This window comes from Primulina tabacum, chromosome 7 (genome assembly GCF_025594145.1).
Source record: "Primulina tabacum isolate GXHZ01 chromosome 7, ASM2559414v2, whole genome shotgun sequence".
Lineage (NCBI taxonomy): Eukaryota > Viridiplantae > Streptophyta > Magnoliopsida > Lamiales > Gesneriaceae > Primulina > Primulina tabacum.
Genome location: NC_134556.1, coordinates 30,570,717 through 30,591,704, shown reverse-complemented (window position 1 = coordinate 30,591,704; position 20,988 = coordinate 30,570,717). Strand labels below are relative to the sequence as shown.

General features: G+C 34.3%; 3 protein-coding genes and 1 long non-coding RNA gene across 4 annotated transcripts; 3 read left to right on the top strand and 1 right to left on the bottom strand.

Annotated features, from left to right (window-relative positions):
• The first annotated feature begins 961 nt into the window (after positions 1-961).
• Positions 962-2,056, top strand: LOC142550863 (uncharacterized). The gene is made up of 3 exons (XR_012821435.1): positions 962-1,050; positions 1,485-1,522; positions 1,686-2,056. It is a non-coding gene; the product is annotated as an uncharacterized LOC142550863 (long non-coding RNA).
• Positions 2,057-2,122: 66 nt separating this feature from the next.
• Positions 2,123-3,844, top strand: LOC142550674 (protein FAR1-RELATED SEQUENCE 5-like). The gene has a single exon (XM_075659748.1). The coding sequence runs from the start codon at positions 2,123-2,125 to the stop codon at positions 3,842-3,844; it is 1,722 nt and encodes a 573-aa protein (XP_075515863.1).
• An 8,533-nt stretch (positions 3,845-12,377) lies between these two features.
• On the top strand, positions 12,378-14,829 carry LOC142551242 (uncharacterized). The gene is made up of 6 exons (XM_075660371.1): positions 12,378-12,510; positions 12,623-12,661; positions 12,790-12,912; positions 13,631-13,711; positions 13,801-13,899; positions 14,278-14,829. Coding segments are annotated over exons 2-6 (576 nt in total). The 5' UTR covers positions 12,378-12,510; positions 12,623-12,660; the 3' UTR covers positions 14,550-14,829.
• A 659-nt stretch (positions 14,830-15,488) lies between these two features.
• LOC142551241 (uncharacterized) lies at positions 15,489-20,327 on the bottom strand. The gene is made up of 8 exons (XM_075660369.1): positions 19,800-20,327; positions 18,881-19,053; positions 18,422-18,497; positions 18,096-18,344; positions 17,709-17,881; positions 17,347-17,416; positions 16,788-16,960; positions 15,489-15,748 (listed from the first exon to the last, which is right to left on the bottom strand). The coding sequence occupies exons 1-8, from the start codon at positions 20,082-20,084 to the stop codon at positions 15,670-15,672; spliced, it is 1,278 nt and encodes a 425-aa protein (XP_075516484.1). The 5' UTR covers positions 20,085-20,327; the 3' UTR covers positions 15,489-15,669.
• Positions 20,328-20,988: the final 661 nt, after the last annotated feature.

Here is a 20,988-nt window from a genome sequence, read left to right as displayed (position 1 = left end):
CGCTCTTACCATGATCCGATGGGTGCAATCAGAAATGAGTTCTGACATTCTTAATCAAGGTGTTGATGAAAAGAATGAGGCTAACTAGGGTAAGACCGAATAAGAATAAATATTATTCTGAATCACAAAGAGTTGTGAACCCACGGCTAGCTGTATCCCTGAACCATTGAGAGTCACACAAGTACTGGATCATTTGTTCCCGTTGACAGAATAAATTCAAGGAGTTGAATTTATATTATGATATAGTAAATTCAAGGAGTTGAATTTATGATAATTAGATTTTGAGAAAATAAATTCAAGGAGTTGAATTTATGATATAGTAAATTCAAGAAATTGAATTTATGAAGTTTGGAGAGAATAAATTCAAGGAGTTGAATTTATAAATTTGATAATTTAATTTATTAAACTCAAAAGTTGGGTTTATTAAATATTAAATTTTGGAGGTGATAAATTCAAGGAGTTGAATTTATAATTTAAATATTAAATTCAAATGTTGAATTTATAATTGATTTAATTTATTAAGCTCAAAAGTTGAGTTTATTAAATATTAAGTCAAATATAGTGGGAGTATGTTTAATGAGCTTGTAATGAGTACAAATCCAACATATTAAATAATTAAAGTTATTAATGGACTTTGATTAATTAATTAAACTAGTTGGACTAGCTTAATTAATTAATCAAGCCCATTAATGTTAATTGTGGAATTTAGGTCAAGCTATTGTTTTTAAGGAAATAAAAAAAAGGAAAATGCTATGTGTACATAATGGGTTACATAGAGGCTTACATGTAATCATTAATTAATTATTAAATTACAAATAAAACCCTCACCCTAAATTGATAGACTACCTATTCTATTAATTATTTCTTCTCCTATCTCAGCCCTCACTCCAAATCGATTGACCGTATCTTTCTTCTCCTCTCCCAACCCTCGCTTCCAAATCCATATGCAGGTAAAGACGAAGAAAAAATCGAGATCATAGAAATATTCTATTGCTTATCGAGACGACCATCTATTCTCTCTGTTTTACATCTTTATTACTGTAAATTAAGGTTAGTTTTTTTTCTTCCAATTTGTTATTTCGTTTGTTTTGGATGTAGATTCGTAAAAGAGATTGTAGATTGTTTCGTTTGTTTTGCATGTTGTTTCTAATCCCTATTCTTCTTCGTCTAAAATAAATTATAATAATAATCACAATTCTAACTAATAATATCAGCCAGCCCAAATAATTCAAAAGTTCTAGCTTTGTTTGCTCTGTTTGTTTACTTTCTGACATCCACAGGTTATATCATATATGTGACGTATTATACAAATTGTTAATTTCAAATTTTAAAATATATAACATCAATTAGAGTGATGATGTTGATATATATGTGTGTGTATATTCTAAAAAATTAATAAAATATATCGAAAAACAAGATAATTATCATACATCTCATTATAATATCTTCTCATTATATTTGGCTCCTTCTCCTTGCATTTACAGGACCCATATCCGACGAAGCTCTCTAATGTCTGACCCAGGTAATTGAATATCTCACATCTCATTTATGCTACATTTTTACATATTTAAATTGGAAATAATAACATAAATAAAAAAAATGAGTTTGTTTAACCATCTGCAACCATCATTTATTAAAGAATACCATTTATTAAAGAATTATAGATTGATGCATGTTTTGTGTAGGTGCTTTAAATTCAGAAGATGGTGTTTTGGTGAATGTTGCACCTTTGTTTGCAGAAAAAAGTGAGACTGAGCCCAAGGTTGGAATGAAATTTAAAAGTGAGAATGAAGTTTTTGAATTTTACAAGAAGTATGCATATCATGTTGGTTTTCCAGTTAGAAAAAGAACTTCACAGAAAAATAACGAAGGGGTTGTTACGTACGTTGCATTCACATGTAGCCGAGAAGGTCGTAAAAGTAGTAATACAAGCACTACACTGAAGCCCCAACCAACAAGTCAAACTGGTTGTAAAGCTAGGTTGTCAGCTTGTTCAGATACTGCAGGAGTATGGAGCATTACCGGTGTTCATCTCGAGCACAATCACCAAACTAGTCCATCCAAATCCAGAGTACTTCGATGCTATCGTCAATTGGATGTTCACGTGAAACGACAACTAGAGATGAATGATATAGCAGGTATTCCTCTCCATAAAAGTTATAACTCAGTTGTCGTTGAAGCAGGTGGATATGAGAAGATGACTTTCATTGAACAAGATTGTCGAAATTATATTGATAAGGTCAGAAAATTAAGACTTGGAGAAGGAGATGCAGCTGCTATTCAAGCTTATTTCTCCAAAATGCAGTCATTTTCTCCTGGTTTTTTCTTTAGCTTTGATTTGGATGATGAGGGTCGATTAAAAAATGTATTTTGGGCAGATAATAGATGTAGACAAGCTTATAAGGAATTTGGAGATGTAGTAACTTTTGATACAACATACTTAACTAACAAGTACGACATGCCATTTGCTCCTTTCGTCGGTGTAAATCATCATGGACACTCGACACTACTTGGGTGTGGTCTACTTTCTAATGAAGATACAGAGACATTTGTCTGGTTGTTTAGGATATGGCTAGAGTGCATGGAATTTGAAGCACCTCAAGGGATAATCACTGATCAAGACAGGGCAATTCAGAATGCCATAGAAGTTGTATTTCCTAAATCAAAACATAGGTGGTGTTTATGGCATATACTTAAGAAATTACCTGAAAAATTTGGATATCATTGTCAAAAGGCTTCCATAGTCTCGTCTGTACATAAATTGGTATATGAATCACAAAGTGCAGATGAGTTCGAACATGGTTGGTTTTCTATGCTTGATATGTATGAATTGAAAAATAATGATTGGCTGATCGGGCTTTTTAGAGAGAGAAGTCGTTGGGTTCCATGTTTTCTCAAAACATCATTTTGGGCCGGAATGTCAACAACCCAACGGAGTGAGGGTATGAATGATTTTTTTGACGGGTATGTCCATTCAAAAACATCTTTAAAACAGTTTGTGGAGCAATATGAGCAAGCTCTGAGGAGTAAAATTGAGAAAGAGTTTCAAGCCGATTTTAAATCCTTCTCCCAGATGGTCCCTTGTGTTACTCGATTTGATTTGGAGAGGCAATTTCAAAATGCTTTTACAATTGTAAAATTTAAACAAATTCAACAAGAATTGACAGGAAAGATGTATTGTGACATTGAATCTAGTGATGAGGGGTCTTTCAGTACGAGATATGTTGTTACAGAAGATTTTACAGTACATGAGAGAGTTAAGGAAAAAAAGTTTGAAATTATTTTTGAGAGAGATAAATGCACATTTTCTTGTAGTTGTCATTTATTTGAGTTCAGGGGAATAATTTGTAGGCATGCTATTGCACTTTTAATCCGTAACAAATTGTCGGCAGTTTCTGAGCAATATATACTTCGACGTTGGAGAAAAGATGTGAATAGATTGTATATGAGAGTGAAGATCAATTATAATGGATGGATAACTACTCCTGGTCAATTAAATTATGAGAAGTTGTGCAAAGCATTTACAGATGTTGCAGAGTTGGCTGCAGATAATGATGATGAAACTCAAAAGCTTCTCAAGTGGATTGAAACTAAAGCAAGTGATCTTGCTATATCAAAGTTGGGATCAGGTTGTGGTCGTAATTTGATATCACAACTGAGTATGCAAGTAGATCATGTTGATGATGCAACCCAAGTTTCTACTTGCAAAGTTCTTGACCCAAAGTACACTAAAACAAAAGGAGCCCCTAAGAAGCTTCGAAAGAAAGGTCCATTGGAGAAGTCTTCTAAGAAATCGAAGGTACGATATATTCATAATACTTCTTTAATTAAGTCGCATCAATAGCTTGCATTCTATTCATACATATGTTGTTTTTGTAGGTATCAATGATATCAAGCAAAGAAAAAAATTCTCAACCAAAAAAAAATTCAATCCAGTAATGTGTTTATACAACCACCTGATCAAAATGCTGTGATGACTCCGCTCTCTTTCTCACAACAATTAATGGTACGATATTATGTTTTTCATGTTTCATGTTGCTAATCACTCACACACACATATGTTTGTTTCTTATATTTGCATAATAATTATAGGGTGTTCATCACCATCCTTGGAATATCGATTACGGAGTACATTTAGTATCCAACTACGGAGGTGATCAAGCATCGACAACACCATGCTCGTCAAGATGGAGTTCGAATGATGATGAAGTGATCGGATCTATGGGTGTAATACATTATGAAGCAAGTTAATTGGACATGCAATTAGATGTACTTGAATTTAGATTATTTTTTACAAGTTAGAAGACTCTGGATTTGAAATGAATATGAAATTTCATATTTCTTCAACGCAATTTAATGTGTTATGGTTTTTATGTTCATTTCATGGAAACTCTATTAGTACGTTGTATGTTTTCATTAAGAGATCATAATAATTTATTATCGTAGTTACAATCATTAATTTTTTTAATTTTAAAAATCATTACTATTAAATTTTTATATGATTTATTAAATATTGAAAAATATAATATTTATCAAAATATATTTTTTTTAAAAAAATTGTATGATAAATCTCAGGACTTGCATTAAAAAAAACAATTTAATATTATTGATAGGAGAAGAAATAATGAATGGAATGTGTAGTCTATCAATTTAGGATGAGGGATTTAATTGTAATTTAATAATTAATTAATAATTACATGTAAGCCTCTATGTAACCCATTATGTACACATAGCATTACCCTAAAAAAAATGACCTAGCCTCCATTCTTCCAATGGTGATTCACGTGAGTTTCACAAAAATTCCTCCAAAATATTTTTGGTCATTTTTCAAGGAAAAGAAATTTGAGTCATATCTCAAATTTTGATCTCAACGTAGAAACTTCTTCCAAATTTTCTAGTGCAATTTGGAAGAGGAACAAGCGATCTAGTCGTGGACTTGATAGGAGGATCAAAGAAAGCAGATCTGAAGAAAGTTCGTAGGGAATTCACCAAGAGCTATCTCCGCTAATCTCGGAATAGTTGGAGCCGTGTGAATCGTTCACCAAAGGTATAAACTCTAACGCCCTATGAATGTTTATGATAAAATCATACGAGCGCCCAAATCAAAACATATTTTGATTGTCAAAATAAAATAAAAATTTTAAACTTTCGCTGCATTTGGGCGTGTAGAAAACTCTGATCCAACAAAATCATCAGCCATGCCACGTACCATCCTCTCTGCATCTTACACGTTATATATATGATGTTATGTGTTAATCTGTATGAAGCTTTTTTTATCTAACATAATGCATGTAGATCGCACGGTTTGGTGGCAAGTTTCCTCATTTTTATTATCATCCACTCACGTTTCTTGCATCTTGTGTAAGGGGGCTGCTAGATCGATGGATTAAGGGGTTTTCTACGTCAAGGATTCTAGTGGGGCAGGTGCTAGAGTCGCAGGTGGCCAAGAGTGTGAGGAAGCCTCGGATTGTGGTGTTCTTGTACGAAGTCGGGAAGATCGAGTATGGGAAGGATAGTAGGCGGTGAGGGGTTGGTTCCAGGCCTTGGACCTGTCTCTGGTAGGTCCGAACCATGGCCTGGGAGGACCCTAACACCACTGGTCGGGCCCCTACAGCAGCACAAGTGAGCTTGGTACAAGGGAGTTGTGGTTGGGGTGAATTTGATTCCTAGGGTGAGGGTTCAATGTGTAAGTTGCATGGGGCCGGGGCCGCGAGTTCATGGGGTCCAGTAGGGTCCTAGAGTGGCCTTAGGGAGGTCGAGTCATGGCTGGTCATGGGTGGTTCGGTCTAGGTGGGTGAAAAGCACAAGTGGGTGTACTAGCTCTCGGTGGATGGCTTGCTGGATTTTTCCAGCTGATGTTCCAGGAGGGTGCGAGTGTTTAAGAGCTCATTTTTAGTGTTGTTGGGGTCTTTTAAATGTTTATAAAGTGTGGAAAAAAGTTGAGAAAATTTCGGTTAAGTTTCGAGTTGATTCGGGTTACAACCGAGACCCCGGTCCAAGTTTTAAATCAAATCGGTTAAGTTTGATATTGAGCTCGATTTCACGTCTAAGAATATTTTAAATATGTTTTGGGATATTTTAAGAAGTTTAATAAGCTTCGGGTCAATTTTAGTGGTCCAGGGGTAAAACGGTAATTTTTGGGTTTCTAGCGGCAAAATGGTCATTTTGCACCTGGGGTGCAATTTTGGTCCTGGCAGTGCTCTGAGCACAAATTTAATATATTTTAATTGTTTATGCATTATGATCACAAGTTTTAAGATTTTATGAAAATATACATTGTCATCTTGGATTTAAAGAAAATTTGCATTTGTGTGTGATTTTTATAAGTGATGTAAATGATGATGTTTTGAATGATAGGAATTAATTGTGGATATCGAAATATATGTAAATGCATAAGACGTATATGTAAACAGAGGATGAGTAATCATGTCACTGATGTCCGACAGCCACCGGGTACCGCGGTTCTATGTATGATGGATCCATCGTAAATGATGATGTACGATAGTCATCTCTAATGAACTGAATTCACGAAAGATGAATGATGAATGATGAACGATGATTGATGATGAACTATTTTGACATGTCACGATTTCCTATGACACGTTTACATTAAGCTTTTAAAGTTCACGAAAGATACGTTGAGTTCAAGTTACTTCACACACTTTTTTCGACTTCCTAGAAATATCAATGATTACTACAGCTACCATGCTGCAAACTTTGGACAACATGATTGCTCCTAAAATTATCCAAGTTTATGTTCCACGAGAAACTGATTCAGTAATCACAACAATCATTTCCCTGTAACAAGTTGTACTAGTTGAATCTAATTCAGATACATCATCTCCAATCATTCGACAGATTGACTCAAACGAACAACAGAGTGTTTCTTACCCCTATCAACAGAAGGAATTAAAAGCACAACATATTGTTCCATTTTCTCTGCAACTGCCATCATTCGATGACCTTATTCATAACATGTTCCAAGCTCCACCGCTTCTAACTTCTCGAAAACTACCAGCACAAGAAAGAGAACAACACGTTTTGCCCGAGATTCAAGAAATTCCAACCGAAGAAATTGCAGATGACCCTGAACCACAAATTGGTCTTCAACTTAATACATAACATAATTTTCTAAAAGTTGTACTGCCATAGAATTCTCTACCTAGTTCACCTCTACAATTTCAAAATATAGATCAAGAATTTGAACCATACTTTCCACAATTTAATAGTAAAATTAGTTCATCAGTCCTTATCTCAATTGCTCGCTGAATTTCGAAGATCCAATGCTAATGTGGTCTGCAGGATCGACAAGCAAGTGCATGTGCTCAAAGGTCATATTAAGACGTGAGGAAAACAAAATTCTAAGGTTACTTTTCTACAACAAGACATGGCTGATATAAAAAAGAGGAAAAGCCCAAAGAACAGTCTAAGCTTTATTCTTCCTCGCCTCAACACAAAAAACCACCTGGTGAGGTGGTCATCACAGCAGCTCAAGCAGTGGACATAGACCCAACTACTCTTCACATCAACCTTTCAGAAAATGATAAACGGGATATAATGTTTTATTTACTTATCGTTTCATTTTTTTTATTTATCTCCGCATATTATCAGTAAATAGTTCTGTTTTTCAGTATAGATTTTGTTAAGTCTTTATTATTTACACAAACATCTTACTTTTAATATCACCAAAAAGAGAGAATCTTTAAGATAAAATTTGAATATAAGATTTGATGATCACAAACTAACTAATACTGACTTAAGTTAAATTACTAAATACAGGATTCAATTAACTGAACTGAACTGATAGTCTATGCTGATCAACTGAGCTGACAAAAGATGAGACATACAAACTTTTACAGACAAATCAAGCCATCCAACTCAACCGATCTGATAAGCATTTTGCAACAGCTCAAGCGAAATCAAGTTGTCAGCATTTATTATGTGAGCAGAACATATTAGTTTTTAGATTGATCTGGAAACATTCTCTTGATACAACATACTATCTCTAAGTGTATTTCAAGAGTTGTCAGCAAATACACAATAAAGATCTCTTGGTTACCTCTTTAAGCTATTGGTCCAAGAAATTTGAATTATGTTGGGTGCAATAATTGTCCTTGCTTGGTAGAGCGATCGAATCGTGTTGCTTGAGCTGCTATGCGGTTTAAAAGATTTGAGTTGCACCATTACTACTAGCTATAGCTTTTGGTAAAGCGGCAAGTGTTCGGTCCTACAATTGGTATCAGAGCCAAAGTCACGAGTTCCATTCCCATTGATTGCAAGGAGTGTAATTATTGAGAGGGAGATTGTTGGGTGCAATAATTGTCTTTGCTTGATAGAGCGATCGAATCGTGGTACTTGAGCTACTGTGCGTTTTAAAAGATTTGAGTTGCATCATTACAACTAGCTATAACTTTTGGTAAAGCAGCAAGCGCTCGGTCCTACAAATTAACCGCTACTATATTTAGAAGCACGGAAAGGAAATGTGGCATTCTCTGCTTAATTGTCAGCTACCAAATACATATGTGAGTACCGTATATATTTTTTAATGTTGGGAACGAACACCTGAAGGATCGGTTCTAACACCTGCAAGGGTGCTTCAAACACAATATTCTTCATGAGCTTCAATAGCTCGTGTTCTAAGAATGTAAACACCGATGAATAAGATCGATTTTTTTTAAACAAGCCGAAGACACTCGAAATAATCTTTCGTTAAGAAAGCTGACTAATTTGAAAGCCTTTTATCTTGTGTAAACTGAATGACTGAAATATGGGGGATTAGTTCTTGCATGAATCAGTTCAGTTATGATGGGAACTGAATCATAACTGAACTGATAATAGCTCTAACTGATCAAATCAGTTTGAAGACAATAGTTAAACAGTTAAGTACACAAGATATGTTTATGAATGTTCGGGGACTTCAACTGTTCAAACGTCATCCCTTCTACCACCTCGGGTAGGATCCACTAGAAGATTTTTATTTATGCAACACCTTGTACAAACCCACTCAGCTTAGGTCTTACACCACTGCCTAACTGAACTCCTAGCCTAGATTGAAGGCAGCACCTTCCAGCCAACACTTGTTTAACGTCTATGTGCTAAAGACTACATACACAAGTTTAACGTCTTTGTGCAAGACTCACTCAACTTATCAATACGCTCAATTTCTGTAGTGATTGTGTGTGAGTGTGTGAGAACTGATCTATGAATACAACACGAAAGTATTCTCACACACATGAAAATTTTGCTTCTAGACTAAGCTGTTGGCATGCCCTATTTTTCTCTTGTTTTCTTATCTTCACACACTTGTTTGTTGATGATCTTGATCTTGTATTTTTAGAGGCTTCATGAACGTACATCAAGACTCATCGTTGCAGTTGAATCCGTTCCTCGATATTTGTGACTTGTCCTTTCTGACAATCATTCTGGAACGTCTTGACTTTAAGCTCTACTGCAACGTGCATGATTGTCATTGACTGACAATTGCTTTCGTTAATGCGCATAGCTGAATTCCACTTAGATAAGCTTGTCGTGTTCTGCAAACCGATTGACTCCTAACTAATGTTCTGAACTGGTCTTGAACTGATGTGGTGAAATCAGTTGGCTCGTCAGCTGAACTGATTTCACTGATTCAGTTGAACTGGTCAGCTGAGCTCTTCATCAGTTGAGCTCTTCATCAGCTGGTCGGGCTTCTGAAGGTCTTCTGGTGTATTACATATCAGCTGGACAATCAGTTGAACTGGTGTTTTCGGTTTGCGTCTCGATAGCTTCAGTTTAGACTCGGTAGCTTTCTGCGCACTTAGGTAAATTTATTAGAAATAAAATAAATTTTTTGTTAACATCAAAATCAAGATTGCGAACATGAAATGTTCCAACAACACCTATAAAAAGAGGTTGCATCAATAATAAAGAAGAGACTGTTACCTTGATCTTCATCAAGCATTTTCAAATAACTAGGTATCTCTGACAAGATTTATTCTTAAGCTTTTCTTGCACACAAATAAAGTTCTATCAGATCGATTAATGATTATTTTGTGCACTTTGTATTCTCACTTATCTTTTATTTACACGATTTGTATTGTATTGTGAGAATCACTGTAACTGTCAGAAGCTTATTTTTGAACAGATCGAGTTAAGAAAAGATTGTGCTAAAAGTTTCAATTAGGCAAGAGATAAGTCGTAAATTTGAGTAGTTTGTATAAAGGATTGTACCGATCAAATCTTCTAGTGAATTCTCCTAGAAACAAAAAAAAAATGACGTAGAATTTTGGTCACCGAACTTCCAAAAACAAACTTCTTCCGTCCTTTACTTTCAGTCATTTTATTTATCTTAATTTTTTTATCATCTATGTTGTTGACTTTCTAACTTGAACTTATACTTTTGCACTAGTATAAATCATATTCACTTAATAACTTGAGCTGTTTCCACACTTAAATATTTTAGTAGCTTAATTTACCAAGTCTGATTGAAATATTGACTTGAGCTGATAATACAACTTTGAGTTTATCATTATTTGTCATAATTTTATAACAGTCTATCCATTATCCTTTAAACTGTTATCTTCGATTCTAACAGATCATGTATAAATTAAATCATTTACAATAATTCACGTACTAATTTATCAATATATCACTAATTTCTTACCAAAATGTTTTTTACTTCTTGTTTTTTGTACATAGAAAAAAATACCCATACTACGATAATTATTCTAACTCATGATAATCCACATAATGATTACACGCTAAAATATAATCACAATAATCTTACTAAAAAATTATTCTAATTAATTATAAACATTATAATAAATAAACTACCCCTAAAAAATTTCAGATTTAACATAAGCTCTATAGTATTTATATGTTAATTGATATCATTTTTTAAAAAATATAAAATGTGAATTACTTTCCGCAATTTCCGCAATTTCTTCAAAGCAATTGCCGTATTGAAGAGTGTATACTCGAAATTCCCCATTTTACACGTTTTCATCTGCGAAGGGAAAGAGAGTGTACGTGAAACATACGCAACAAGAAGATTGGACATTTTATATTGTTTGTATCACCGAAAAATAAACACTACTGAATTATTGTAAATAAGTAGGGGCATTTTATATTTCCCCCCAAAAAAATGATTTCTATGAATTAAATATTATTGGACTATTCAAAATAAACGTGTATGATAAAATATTTTACGAATATTTTATATCTTATTTATGATATGTGAGGTTCTCAGAGACTCCATTAATAAATATGACAAAAACTCTCATGAAATCGTCTTATTATTCAATTTTATAAAATTGATCTCTCGTCTATTCCGATACAAAAAAGAGAATTTATCCTTATTCAATGAGTTCAATTGATAATAGCCATTATTTGTGGGTGTACATGCACACGAATAATAATAAAAAAAAGAACCTTTCAATTTGATGAAAACATGTGCATATAGATAAATATTATAAATAAAGGTAATTCAAATTTCACATAGGTTAAAACTCTTTTTATTCTTGTATTCAATATTGGCGTGACAAAGGGATTGATTATCTCAAATTTATGAGTAGATCTCTTGTGAGACGGTCTCACGAATTTTTATTTGTGAGACGGTCTCACGAATCTTTATTTGTGAGACGGGTCAATCCTACTGATATTCACAATAAAAAATAATACTCTTAGCATAAAAAATAATATTTTTTCATGGATGACCCAAATAAGAGACTAGTCTCACAAAATACGATACGTAAAACCGTCTCACACAAGTTTTTGCTCAAATCTATTTCACTTATTTTGATTCAGCTGAATTTCGAATATAATTTTTTTAGGAGTAGGTCTCTTGTGAGACGGTCTCACGAATCTTTATCTGTAAGACGGGTGAACCCTATCGATATTCACAATAAAAAATAATACTCTTAGCATAAAAAGTAATATTTTTTCATGGATGACCCAAATAAGAGATCCGTCTCATAAAATACGACCTGTGAGACTGTCTCACATAAATTTTTGTTTTTTTAGACTATGACGTGAATGAAGCCCACTAGTCTTACCCTTGTAAAAAATTTGTAGAGATTTTTACTAGGATATGTTTTGAAACTACTATAAAAAGTTGAAACCTATTTTAACTAGTTTTACAAATTGAGTTGAACTGAACTAGAAAGTGTTCACTCAAACGTGAAATTCGAAATTCGATAAATTTTATGTTGCATCGAGTGATCTTCATCGGACATAATCAATGTAGTAGAATGTGGATAGATAATAGATGTGCTTTCAAAGTTTAAGAATTTTATCATGTATTTTGTATTGTGGGTCGTTGATTGTTCATACTGATTTTATACATTTGATAGAGCGGAAAATGCCTCCAAATGTTTATATATATAAAAAAAAAAGCGTGCCATTCAAAACGCTGAAAAGTATACGTGTTTGACTTGCATAGTAATTCCCTCAACGTTTGTTAATTCAAAATTCGCATAGAAAACACGCACAATCACAAATCAGAATCCACTTTCTTGACACTTGCATTCTAAGGTTCGTTTGACCCGTTGCAAAAAATAGATAATTCAGAACTTCCACACATGATTCTTGCTTGTTTCCGTTTACAAGAATAATTCTAACCCTGAAACCAATACCTTTGTTGTAGATCGTCATCCCAGAAAGGATCCGTCTTCCCGTGGAAAAAGTGAGCAAAGTTTGTCTTTTTTCACGATCCTGGTTTAAAATTTTTGGAATAATTTTTTTGTTTCTTTTTCCTTGATTTCTGAAATGGGTTTTTGTTGTTTCGTGTTTTCGTTTTGTTGTTTTTGGAAGTGTATCCAAAGGTGAAGGTGAAGGAACAGATTGAAGAAGCTGGCCAATATGCTTATGAGAGAAGCTCTTTGCTTTCTTTGAAAGCTTTTGAATGGCTTTCTGCCCACCATTTCTCTCCTTCAGGTTCAGATGACTATCTTCTTTCATTTTTACTGTTATAATAATTTGATGAATCGGGTCTTTTTTTTTCCTCCAGTATTATGATTGGTCATGTTTTCTGTTTAAATTGAATTCTTGGATCTTTTTTCATGGGACTTGAGTAATTAAGTCTTCCCGAGGAACTGTAAGAAAGTTGATTGTTCCGCTATGGATTTATGAAACCATGGGAGTATTCATGCTTATCACAGATTCACAATAAAAGCTAGTACTGTAGCTCTGAGAGCTGCATAATTCCTTTGTTTCGGGTTTTTCTTTAATTCCTTTTTCTCGTGTTGGATGGAGATTAGAAACAAAAAAGGCCAGTCTTCACTAGCGCACAAGTTGACTCCTTTGTAGGATACACCAGATGTGTATTTTATTTTAGTTTTATCATGATTTAGACAAGTTTCTTATATTCTTTCTGCAAATAGCTTAGGGAAAATATAGTGATAATTAAAGAAGCAAAAGAGGGTTGGATAAACTTTTGCACAGGAAGAGTCATCATTTATCACTAATTCATACAGTTAAACTTCAAGTGTCAATGAACATAAAGTCTACTGACTTGGTAGCCATCATGTAAAACGTCTTCCTGCAAATTTAAACTTTAGAGGCGAAATCATTTTATATACGTGAAGATGTGATAATACGAAGCTCCGTCATGCATTTATATGTCAATAACATGAATTGTTGTTTGAATGTGTAGACGAGTCTCCACATTTAGTTGTAAGAATTCCCGGATCGTTTGTCCCAAAATCTCCTCCACCTACCTTTCATACGCCCAAAGGTTTGATATTCAACCCATGTTGTTGCTATTTAGTGCAACATTACTGACTAATTTATAATTGAATTAATGATTGTTTGGTTCATCAACAGAAGAAACAAGTAAAAACGATAATATGGGTGTGGAAGAGAACCGGAAAAATGCAAGAGCAAATTCAGCTCCACGTCCACGCGCTGTCTTGTCTAGTCCAGGTAACTCATGCTTTCCTTTTCGTGTGTATGTGATGTGAGTACAAGTTTAGTATAAGTTATGTTTACTTGGACGAAGGATTTCTATTCATGCTCTAGTATTGATGCAGCACTAGTTTAGCTAGTTTTTATTCAGATTTTTCAGAAATATTTCAATTGCATTAGGGGTAGTATTTCTATTCTAGACCTCGAACTGATAGATATTTGTGGCAAAGATGATGGTTAATTTTTGAATTTGAAAATATTGTGTTATTTCAAGTTACACAAGGCAAATTTTTGCAATGTGTATCCATGGATGGGAGTTGTCTTTTTGAGTATTCTGCTCTGCCTTGCCGTATGCATTCTTACCTTGTTTATTTTGGCAACTCTAATAATGTCCAGATAATGATGGGATCTTTGGGGGCAAAAGACAAACAAGAAAAGAACTATTTTCTGGCCTGAAAAATAACACTTCAGGTCAAAACAAACAGCCACAGTCCAAGGTCTTTCCAAAATCTGCAGTTTCTGTTAGTCTTTCTCCCGCACAAAGTAATAAGAAAGAAGTAACAGAGAACCTAAACAATGTTCGAGCAAAAGCGAGAACAGCCATAGCTGATTCAAGTGTGAGAACAAGACATTCAAAAAGGGTTGCACCTGCACCGTTCCAGAGTTGAACTTCCAGTAGGCTGTCTAAGACTAGTGTGCGTGTAAAAATGTCAAAAATGAGACGACATTTTTCGAACAGAACCTGAGTTCACGATTTTGAGTAATTATTTAGACACCGATGAAGTGTGAACTGTGTGTGTGTGTGAACGGTGTATGGAATGTCGAGGGTCTTAATGAGGACTGTGACGATGCTTTTTCTCACTCTGTACTTACTATCCTTTATGAATTTGTGAGCTGAGTGCAATGTCCAATTCGATGATGTTTTTCGGATTCGATTTTCGTTGTTTAGCTATGAGTTTTGATAAGGTCGCCACTTCCTCAATGGCTTAGTCCCAGTGGCCAATATCTCAGTCTGTTCTCGAAGACCTCGTTACCAAAACATGCCACAAGCCATCAGAAGTGCTGATAATGTAGAAATGGTCATGTTAAACATTTTATATGCACGGTTATGAAGTAGATCGCCGTGCTGAATATAGCATCGAAATGAAGAATTCGACTAATTTTGCCACATTGTTGAAGTGGATGTTGTGGTGAAAGTTCTCGAATCTGGACTTATTACATCAAGATTGTTCCCACTGAAAATGGATGATACATTTGCAAAAGTATAAGTATTTATCGCAAGGGATTGCTGAGGAGATGACAGGCAGGCAAGAGAAGACAAGACAACTAATGGAGAGCAAATAGGAATGTTCATGTTCACTCTTAAACCAGTTAATTTAATCCAGTGTGCAGACATCATTAATCGGCTGGTTTAATTTGTTTCATGATACAGAATATGCTACACTGAGATATACTCCTGATATCATTTGATACATTTATCATATTCCTGTCCTACACAAAACTAATAGGTGATCCATACATCTTATCATATGATGGTATAACATAGATAAAAAGCTCGGCTCATTAATTGACCCATCCGCCGAGTCCATTCATGGTCCACTCAAGAGTGATTCTGTAAATTAGGATTGATTTTGATGACAAAAGGCGGGTAAACAACATTATGCTCAGGTACAAGTTTTCATAATAGCATACTACACAACATTCTTGACAGTCACAGCAGCTGGAGAGACTTGTAAGATTATTTCAACTGTTCTAATTAACTAATGTGTCACCAGATTAAGAAAAGAGTTAAACTTCCTCCGCGGAATCTTCTTCTTCATCATCATCTATCTCCCACAGAAACTTGGCATATGAAGCAAGCACGTCGCTGTAACGAAAATTAGCTACACAAAATAAACTGGATGGCATGGAAATTGAAGGGAAAGAAGTTGCATTGATTCTTCTCAAAATAGAAAAGGAAAAATTTGTCTTATTTCTCAATCATCATTCGAAATTATGGAGAGAAACAATAGCTTAGTTCCTACAACCATTCATAGGAAACTATGGAGAAGAACTTCCAAAATGAGGCAATTCAAGGTTCAGATGGTAATGATATTTGAACAAAGAAGCTAGGAGGTAAACAATTTCAGCAGTAATTGTGGTGAATTTTAAATACGTCCAAGAACAGCATCATTGAAACTTATTCCTCAAATTCTCCAAATCAAATTCACCCGTCCAAGCCCATTTTTAGTTAATTAATTTTGATAAAATTCCATACCTTATATTTCTCGTTCAAAGTCTTTCAATTTTCATTATGCATAGTCAATTTTTACAAATCAAGATGAAAAGATGGATTTTTGATATAATAATGATAAATTTTGTTTAAACCTCACAAATTGATGCTACATGTGTATTCTATTTTTAAGCTCTCAAAAGTTTATCATATAGAACCCAACTTATATATGGTAGATTTGGTTTTGTTGTCATTCATTGTATTGTACCAACAAATTCCTAACCCTATTTAAACTGGAAACCACAGCTACTTTAATATGGATGTGTTGATTTATCGTAAACAAAATTATATTGTCACACAAATACTGTACAACATTTACAAGTTTCGACGTATGCAGACAATTACAAGAAATTATATAAAGCAAAAACATCATGAATAGACTTGAATTTTGTTAATTAAAAGTTAATACTAACTTTATATATCTAAAGATACCGTCATATAATCCCTTATTATAAACAGAAAACTGAAGTTTTTGTAATTTTCATTAATCAATATTGTGTTTTTACTAGCTATATATCAAATTACCCTTTAGCGTCTTTCTAATATCTTCACTTCATTAATTTCAGAGGTGGTTAGTCTACACTCTACCACTTCTCTGCCAACGCAATATACTTACAATCATAACCTTGCTTACCTGTCTTTTGGAGTCGCTTGAATTGCTCGTTTGAAGTATGTATCAGCTCTATTTTTGTCGCCATGGATCCGCCAAACTAAGCTAGCATATTCAGACATTATCTGGCCATTCCTTGGATTCTCCCGCATTGCACCTAAGTAATATTGCTCATCTTCTTCTAGACCTCCTTGAGACTGTTAAACGGGTAAGAAACAAAAACGCATCAACAATGGTAATGACGCAAACAATGACACACGTTTTAGAAACAGTCGGAGATATGCACTGAACTACAAAATTGTGTAGAATTTTCACAAAGTTAATTTAATGGAAACAATAATCAAAGGGACACCGAAAAGGGAAATGACGGTTCAGCTGAGAAACATTAGGTACATAAAACCCAAGAAAGAAAGTGAAACCGAGTTGGGGTGGTGGCTTAAACTGTCACTTTCAAGATCAGCAACAGTAATTTCTCCATTAATATGTAGACTAACTGGAGATAACAACATCAACCCCAAGCGCTCGGATATTGAGTCTTCAAAGTAACAAAATTGTTGCAACAATAACAACTGATTATAGCTACCTTAGTTGAATCTTCTTCTTCTTCATCCTCGATTTCCCACAGAAATTTTGCATAAGATGCAAGAATATCGCTGAAACCAAAAGAAAAATACAACAAATAAACCCGGAAACTGCACATAAGACATCCTTAGACTTTAGAGAAACATATACAAAAGAACTAGATTATCTTTATTTCCTGTCATCTCTTTCATTCAGTCTTTTTGCCACTAAGGTTGCAATAAATCCAAAATATTTCCACCATAATCAGAGTGCTTTTGATCTAATCTTGGCATCATTTCAAGTAGGAACATAATCATCATGCAGTCATTCCTCCTTGACTGAAGATAACATAATGTTCATTTCATTAAGAAATATTATTCTTACCTATCTCTGGGAGTTGCTTCAATTGCCTGATTAAAGTATGTGTCAGCTCTTACTTTGTCCTGATAAAGCTGCCACATTAAGTTGGCATATTGCGAAATTATCGGCCAATTACTCGAATCCTCCCGTATAGCACGTGAGTAGTATTCTTCGGCACCTTGAAGTTCTCCCTTTGACTGTCGAGTAAATAACCAAGATTTCCGCATTATAAATATTAGCTAATACTAGTTAGCACTTAATTCTAGGCCAGAACCATGAATGTTGTTAAGAGCCCACTTAATATATTAGATAGGCAAAACTTACGTTTTTTGCTCGTTCCCACTCGCCCGTACCTCAACTTGGCCAATAATTCTAATGGAGAACCCATATTTACAGAAACACAAGTTTTACCTGATTTAGAAACTCGGTATGATCTTTCAAAAACAAAGCGTCACAAGAATTTTTCTCAAGCATTCTCCTGTAATACTCTTCAACATCAGTAGTTTCAGTCGATTCAGTTTTCACATCAGCATCTTTAATAATGCTAGGCATGTTGAGTCCCAGCCCCATGGCAAAATGCAGAGGAGGGCTAATTGGTCTTTTCTGTTCCTCAAAATCCTTGTTCATATCGTTCCATGATACTGCATTTTGATCATCAACCTGACATTTCCATTGTAACATAAGTTCCACACACTAAATATTCTTTAACAATGATTTTCTTGTGAAAGGACAACAACCTGACTGTCTGAAAAATGACCCTCTTCCTCTTCATCCATTTCCCACAAGAAACTCGCATAAGCACCAAGAATATCACTGAAAGAAATTCCAAAAAGTTCCACCATTATACTAGAGATGCAGCTAGGATTCAGAGTTGGGTAGGATGGCTAATTAAAGAATAATTATGCTAAAAGACATTTGACTCGTAAAACATGTTCTATAAGAAAATCCTTAATAATATCAAAAGAGGTTAAGGACAAGGAACTGCCATTCCAGCCCCTTCGCTTGATTCAGCTTTTGTATAAAACCAATTCATGAATTTGTGTCCATGTTCAGTTTATTGAAATAAGTCTTATTCTCTCAGAAGTATTTTGAAGATGAAACATTTTATTGGCATTAAGATATATACATGAGATTTAAAATTCAATCATCGTACCACTTCTTGAAAGCGAAACATAAATTGAAATGAGAATTCTCACCTATCCCCAGGAGAAGCCAGGGCTGCTCTCTCGAAATAAGTCAAGGCTTGTTCTTTGTCACGATAGAGCTCCCATACTAACTTGGCAAAGAGACATAGTACTTCACCATTGTTCGGGTCTGCCATAATTGCACGATCATAGTATTCCTCAGCTTTAAAAAACTCTCCTCTGGACTGTCACATAATATTTTGACATGTTACTTAGAAGAAATATGTGAAGGAAATATTTGCTACTTAAATTCCCTTTATCACTAACTAGTAGGGGCCGAATATATAGTCCAAAATCACTTTAATTATGTTGGATAGCTTTGTCTCAAAACTTGAAATCCATGGCATGATAACAGTATGCAGTTCCATTGACCAGCTTAAATCCACATATCGTTTTATTGAAACATTAAATATGGCACTATATGCTTATGATGTTCTTCACTCCTTTGGCCGTATGCTTCCTTTGATTTGCCAAATTAACGTATCACCTAAAGTTCAAAATTGATTTGACAGAATTAAGACTATTCCTTTATCTTTGTAAATAAGTTGATAGTATCAAACCCATTAAAGGATCAATCTCCGACCCATCTACAACATATACTGCCCATCCATTGATTTATATATTCATGGGATAATCTGCAGCAAAACGAAAAGCTATTACCTCACATTTTATTTTCATTTTCCTCGACTTGAATGTCTATAATTTGCAGAAAACTAGAATTCACCCCATCATTATAGTACATGTAGGAATTAGGATGAACACCAAAATATTTTCATCTTTTAATTATAATAATATATAAGGAAAATCATAAAATTTGCCTCTCTTGAAGACTTGACTACCATCCAGTTCACCTTCACGGTTAAAATTCTTTCAACAGTAAGAATAAAAGGGAAGCAACCCCAACCACAAAATCCAAATTTAAGGTACCAACCTCAAGAAACCGAGCATAATTCCTCAAGAACAGAGGATCGGAAGGATCCCAACCATCAACTGCACCATATTCCAACGGCCCAAATCCCCCTTCTGCGCCTTCGTTTTCACCACAGTCTTCCTCAATCATGTTCATTGCATTACTCCCAAAACTAAATTCATCATCTTCCACAGTTTCTCCGACTGTGAACTTCTCAACCTTCCCTTTGAATGGGTCTTCATTCTGATGTGTTGTCTCTCCGCCAAACTTATCGTCAATGCAAAATGAGAGTTCTTTACGTATCATTGTAGCTTTTCTTGAACAACGATTCACCGGTCAGTGTTCTTGAGTTCTGTAATTGTGACCCGTTCCCCTTCACGTTTTTTATAACACGTTATGACCATGAAGATATGGGCATTAAAATAAAGGGGATTTGAGGATTGGACGGTTCTGGATCGACAGAAAATGAAGTCAAATTTTGCTCCCATTGGTTGGATTTTTGTGGAGTTGGGATAGCAAGAACGTGAAGATAGATTTGACATTCTTTTGTTGGACTTTCGAGGCGGTGGTGGATGACAAGAAAATGACAAATTAATTAGAATATGTTTTTTATGAGACGGTTTCACGAATTTTTATCTGTGAGACGGGTCAATCTTACCGATATTCACAATAAAAAGTAATAATCTTAACATAAAAAGTAATATTTTTTCATGGATGACCCAAGTAAGAGATCTGTCTCACAAAATACGAATCGTGAGATCGTCTCACACAAGTTTTTGTCAATTAATTATAAATGGAGAAAATTATAATTTTTGTTAAAAAAAATTACCTTAAAAAGTAAAAATTTCAAACTTAAAAAATATATATATTAAACTATATACTTAATAAAATGTTCTCCACTCAATTGTGTTTTTTCACAAATTGAGAGACATATTCATAGAATTTTTTTGAAAATAATCCAAAACTAATTACATCATTACTTACATAATTACACACTAATTTTTAATATTTCCAACTATTATTTTCAACACTTTCACTTGTTGTGATGATCATGATACAATTATTGTCTTCATTACGTATTTTTATACCGTTTTGTTAAAAACCTTATTAGGAAAAATCTATTAGGATAAAAACCATAGTAAAGAAAAAAAGTTCAGTAATGTAAACTCCCCCTCATGTTAACACGAACGATTCTTCACAAATTTCATAG

Coding starts and splice junctions, on each gene's coding strand:
- LOC142550674 (XM_075659748.1), top strand. CDS start 2,123: ATGAATGATATAGCAGGTATTCCTCTCCATAAAAGTTATAACTCAGTT.
- LOC142551242 (XM_075660371.1), top strand. Junction 13,712..13,800: donor TACCTTTCATACGCCCAAAG/GTTTGATATTCA, acceptor GTTCATCAACAG/AAGAAACAAGTAAAAACGAT. Junction 13,900..14,277: donor CGCTGTCTTGTCTAGTCCAG/GTAACTCATGCT, acceptor AATAATGTCCAG/ATAATGATGGGATCTTTGGG.
- LOC142551241 (XM_075660369.1), bottom strand. CDS start 20,084: ATGATACGTAAAGAACTCTCATTTTGCATTGACGATAAGTTTGGCGGA. Junction 18,345..18,421: donor GTCATTTTTCAGACAGTCAG/GTTGTTGTCCTT, acceptor TGGAAATGTCAG/GTTGATGATCAAAATGCAGT. Junction 15,749..16,787: donor CAAGCGACTCCAAAAGACAG/GTAAGCAAGGTT, acceptor TTTTCGTTACAG/CGACGTGCTTGCTTCATATG.